At 40.3% G+C, this 4,887-nt stretch overlaps 1 protein-coding gene across 1 annotated transcript; it reads right to left on the reverse strand.

The window, feature by feature from the left end:
- Positions 1 to 855: 855 nt before the first annotated feature.
- LOC140929032 (uncharacterized) lies at positions 856 to 4,368 on the reverse strand. Its single transcript, XM_073378852.1, has one exon. The coding sequence runs from the start codon at positions 4,232 to 4,234 to the stop codon at positions 2,654 to 2,656; it is 1,581 nt and encodes a 526-aa protein (XP_073234953.1). The 5' UTR covers positions 4,235 to 4,368; the 3' UTR covers positions 856 to 2,653.
- Positions 4,369 to 4,887: the final 519 nt, after the last annotated feature.

Consider the following 4,887-nt stretch of genomic DNA (forward strand, 5'->3'; position numbering starts at 1 on the left):
GTACACTTTGCCCATTTTGGTCTGGAATCGGGTATGGTTTTCGAGGGAACTACGGGAGTGTGTGAACGTATTTGTAGTTTCAATTCCAAATGAATGAGAAAGAAAGAGAAATATGCGAATTCCAAATAGATTTGAAAAATTTGTTTGTTTGCGCTCTAATCTAAGTAATGATAATATAATTTCTGCCTAAAGGCCCGGTCTGAAAACGGGTACGGATCTTAGAGGTCTAGTTTGAAAACGGGTGTGGAAAATTATATTTTTTGGTCTGAAATCGGGACATGATTTGAAGAAGCGGGCGGCACACCCCCACTAAGAATTCCCAGGAGTATCCCCCCCGGGACTATACTGTGTACATTTGGGTGGGTACTAAGACTGTGGAAGTAAAGGTGTTAAGTAAACTACAAGTACGCTGGCGGGTGATATATTTAGGGGGCAAAGATGTTGAGACACTCCGACGAAAAAACCTTTCTTGCTTCAAATCCTTGCTGGTCTGTGAGATATAATACTGACCTCCCTCCTCCCTACCATTCAAAGTTGTTCTTCCAAGTTTTGAGAGTGGTCTTATATACTATTATTCTATATAAAGGGTGGAGTCAAGATCATGAACAGGCGATTTAAGCCAAAATACGGTACAGTGTCTCAGTACATGCAACTGGTTGTAGCATCTACATTGTGTACAAGCCCAAGAATTATTGAGACAAGTCCCCCACAAAATTTTTGGAGCGTGCAAGAAAGTACTGTCTGATAACGTGGGGCAAAAGTGGATTTGCTTGTGGATAGCAAGTTTTGCTTTTAACTTGCCCAACAGGCAAATGAAGCTTTTTGGGGAAGTCAGAATAATACAGAAGAAAAGAATTCCTGCTCTTCAAAATTTAATACTTTTCTAGCCACACTTCTAACCAGGTGTATAATTCAGTTTGAGAGTGACATGAAAGCCATGAAGATAAAATTAAATGGCAGGGGTTGGTTTCCGCGGGCCACGTGATTTTACACTTTTTACCTCTTATTGGTCATAATTTGTTGTTGGTATTTTACCGGTTTGAGTATAAAGGTCACTTTTACAAATACAGCCTTCATTACACTTGGGTCCAAATATTATTACAGATTAAGGACGTTTATTATGCCTGGGTTCCAAATGTTATAACAGATGGGACTTTTATTACGCTTGGGTCCAAATGTTGTTACAGATGGGACCATAATTACACTTGTGCCATCTACACACCCTGTTTTGGTAAGCAGGATTTATATTAAATTAATTGATCATTATTATTCATTCAAAATATTTCCCCAATTGTGATTGGCTAAAAGCCAATAACCAGTTACTGATGACCAAATTCTGGAAGAATTTTGTGTTTAATGTGGAAATGACATCAAAAAATGCAGCGTTCTACAGGTTAATGAACCGTTAACCGAGAAGACCTGGGGACCAGATTGAGTTGTTTTTGTTGTGAAAACTAAAATGGCGAACACTTCACTCGTTTCAAGAGTAAGAACTACAGCTGGAACTAGGCGAAATAATGGCTAAAGACTTAGCAGAAACAGCAAGAAGAAAAACCAATTAATGAATTCGGCTTTTGTAGGATAATGAAGAATTAAGCAGATCTGGGAGGATGTTATCCACCTCGGCCTTCGGCCTCTGTGGATTACATCCTCCTCGATCTGCTTAATTGTTCATATCCTACTCAGCCTCACTCATTAATTGCTAATTACTTGTAAATTGATTACACCGCTAGTTTATCAATTATTTGCATTACTAATTCATGGTAACAATAATATTGTAATAATATCAAGAACAGCTTACAATCTTAAGCTATGTGCAAATGGCCGAAACAACTCCACTGTTGGCAGTGGTGTGCAAACGGATGCAACGACTCCCAACAATATTGGGACCTGTAGAGCATCATGGGAAGGTTAGAGCCCATAAGACTAAACTAAACTCTAAGGAGACCATGTGTAATGCACTTGTGTGGCCTCAACAATGTTGGAATTAAGCTGTGCCAACAGATCCAACATTATTGCAGTACACTTTGGCGACCACAGAGCACAAGAAATGTTGGGAGTTGTTGGCTCAAAAGTTTGTACAGTTTCAAACTTTGCACAACAACTCCCAACAACTACCAACAACATGCAACAGCGTGGAGTCTAACTGCCTAATTGTTGGTTACATAAGAAGCTGAAAGACAAAGACACCTGACAATGACATGAAAGTAAACACATCTATAACTGAGCAGAGGAGTATTAATAGGTGCTTGAAAGAACTGCTTATATTTTTTATGGACAATAACTTGTTGAGTGGATATTTGTGTAATATCAAGGCAATTGTGATCTCTCTGTGTCTAGGTACAAAACATGAGAACTACATATACAGTCAACTCTTGCCTTGCGGACACCCCACTATAACGGACACCCCAATACTGGCAGCGGCTAAATCCTACGCAAAAATAATAAATTGCATCTATGTTTCACTGATACAAACTCCTACTATTAAGCACTCTCACCAATTAGGACACTAACTCGAAGTCCCTATAGTGTCCACTCTCAAGGAAGTTGACTGTACCAAGAAAACAAAACCTCTTAAACTAAATACATGTGATCGACAAAAAAAACTTAAGACCTAGTTATCTTTAGTTCACCATATCAAATTTAACAAGCATTAGGTATAAAAATTTAAAGTTTCAAAAACTAAATCTGTAAATTGGGAGGCAATGTCTTGTGAAACCACATTGCTGTAATATACAATGCTCCAAAACAGGTCATCATTTATGGTGACAACATTGCTTTCAAACACAGGACCAAAATTATGCCCAGCACTGGCAAAATATGCTCCGCTACACTCAAAATACTTTTTACCACTTTCATCTCCAAAATTGTGGCAACCTAAATTGGATATGTTGATCAAAGTATCCAAACGCCCTGCTGTTTTCTTGTTCTTACAGATTTTGTACATCTTCCTTGCATAGTCTATGCTCAATGTGCAAAGTGCCTTCAATGTAGAGTGATGATTGCCTTTAGAAACAGCTTGGTGTAAATCTTCTGTGCATTTCTTGGCTAAGTTCCAAAAGGGTTCCTCTATTTTATTGCTTGCAGGCACAGGAATCTTAAGGTCACAATCTAACGAGAAGCAACCCAACTCATTTCCCATCACCAGTGGCTTGCATTCTTGTCTGACATTGACACTAAAACTCACAGGAATTGTTGTTGGTATTCTTATCTTGCCATTTTGCAACATGGTTGCCATGGCAATGCTTGTCGCAGCAATGAAAGCTCCGTGTACAGAGCACCTGTTCTCCTTGCAGTTTCTCACAAGCATTGAAAGGGCTTCTTTGTGCAAAACTTTTGTCAGAATGCAAGTTTTCTTAATTATACTTGGATCTTGCAAACTTGTTGGTGGAAAAACTCCAGTAAACTGATGTCTTGGCTTACCCATGATCCTTTTTAACATTTGTGCCAAGATTGACTTGACGGCAAGAAATACTTTCTCCAGCCGTGAGAGAGTTAGATGGCCTTTAATAATTTCTGTTAGAGACGGCCTCAAGGGTGGAGTATTTAACAGTAATTTTTCATCCCAGTCTTGGGAGTTGTTTTTGTGCTTAGTGTTCAAGAAATCTAAGAAATCCCTGGAAAGATTGAGAAGAGAGGTATCATCTGCAATGAGATGATGCACTGTGAAGACCAGAGTATTACTGTACGACCCCTCCCTTGGGTCATATTCTTCCCGGAGCATTCTAACTCTCCACAGGGGGCCCGTGGAAACCTGGAAAGGACTCTGAAGTTCTTTTTCAAACGTAGATTCCCAGTTTCGAGCAGGTTTATGGCCTTTGACATAAAAGTCTAAAGTACAAGGTTCCTCCATCTCCAAAAAACATTTCAGCGGTCTTCCTCTTCCTTTGATATCGATCTCTTTGACTCGCATACGAAGAATAGGATGTTTTCTTGGCAAACGTTCCAAAACTTCACGAACCTCACTCGCTTGAAGCTGAACTCTCGATTTTAGCAAAAGAACAATCGTTCGTATACTTCCCCCATAGCTATGCAAATCATCAATCACGCTTTCAAAGACTCCCAGTCGCCTACCGAGCTGATCTTGGTCATCGTAGGACTCTTTTTCTTTTCGCTTTTGCCGTAGACAATCGGAATAGAAGCCAACAATCGTTAATATAGCGACCGTGTAAACACCAGTCAAGCCAATCTCAGGGAGATAATTACTCAGCAGCTCCAAAGTAGACCAAAACATGCTTTCCTCATGTACAGTGTCGAGTTAAGTTAGTTGCAGATAAATCTAAACGTGATATCCAGATCTTGAGAATAAGAAACAATTAGTAGTTACACAGCGTTTTCACTCTTTCGGCAGCGCAAGGACATGCATGAAAAGACTGATCTACACCACGTGCGCTAACGTCACTTCCTGCTGTTGCAAAAACAAACTGGCGAACCGAAAAATTTTTAATTAGCACCATATATTTGACTTATTTATAGAATGCCCTAAGGATATGTAAAATATGAATATATAGGACCTCGTTGGGCCCAACTCTTGCACTCTACGTACTCTTAGTCTGCTACACAGCCGTTTTTAGTGTCGTCACGCAACACTCCTCCCAACACTACAAACAGCTGTATAGCAGACTAGTCTAAAGCCTCCCACGCATACTTTCTTCGGAGTTCGTCACGCGTTCCTGCCCCACGAACGACGTTCGTGGGGCAGGAACGCGTAACGAACCCCGTAGGAGGCTAACTGGACTCTACTCTGACGCCGCTGTTAGATCAGATTTAGCGACCCGCCCTCCCACCCCGCGGGGAATCCAGGTTGGAGTGTATCCTCCATACCTTATTTACATTTCATGGATACCAATACCCAGAATATTTTACGTAATTTACGCGATTAATCGA

This window comes from Porites lutea, chromosome 2 (assembly GCF_958299795.1).
Source record: "Porites lutea chromosome 2, jaPorLute2.1, whole genome shotgun sequence".
NCBI classification, from domain to species: Eukaryota; Metazoa; Cnidaria; class Anthozoa; order Scleractinia; family Poritidae; genus Porites; species Porites lutea.

Bases quoted from the DNA above. Each gene is read 5' to 3' on its own strand.
- LOC140929032 (XM_073378852.1), bottom strand. From the start codon at position 4,234: ATGTTTTGGTCTACTTTGGAGCTGCTGAGTAATTATCTCCCTGAGATT.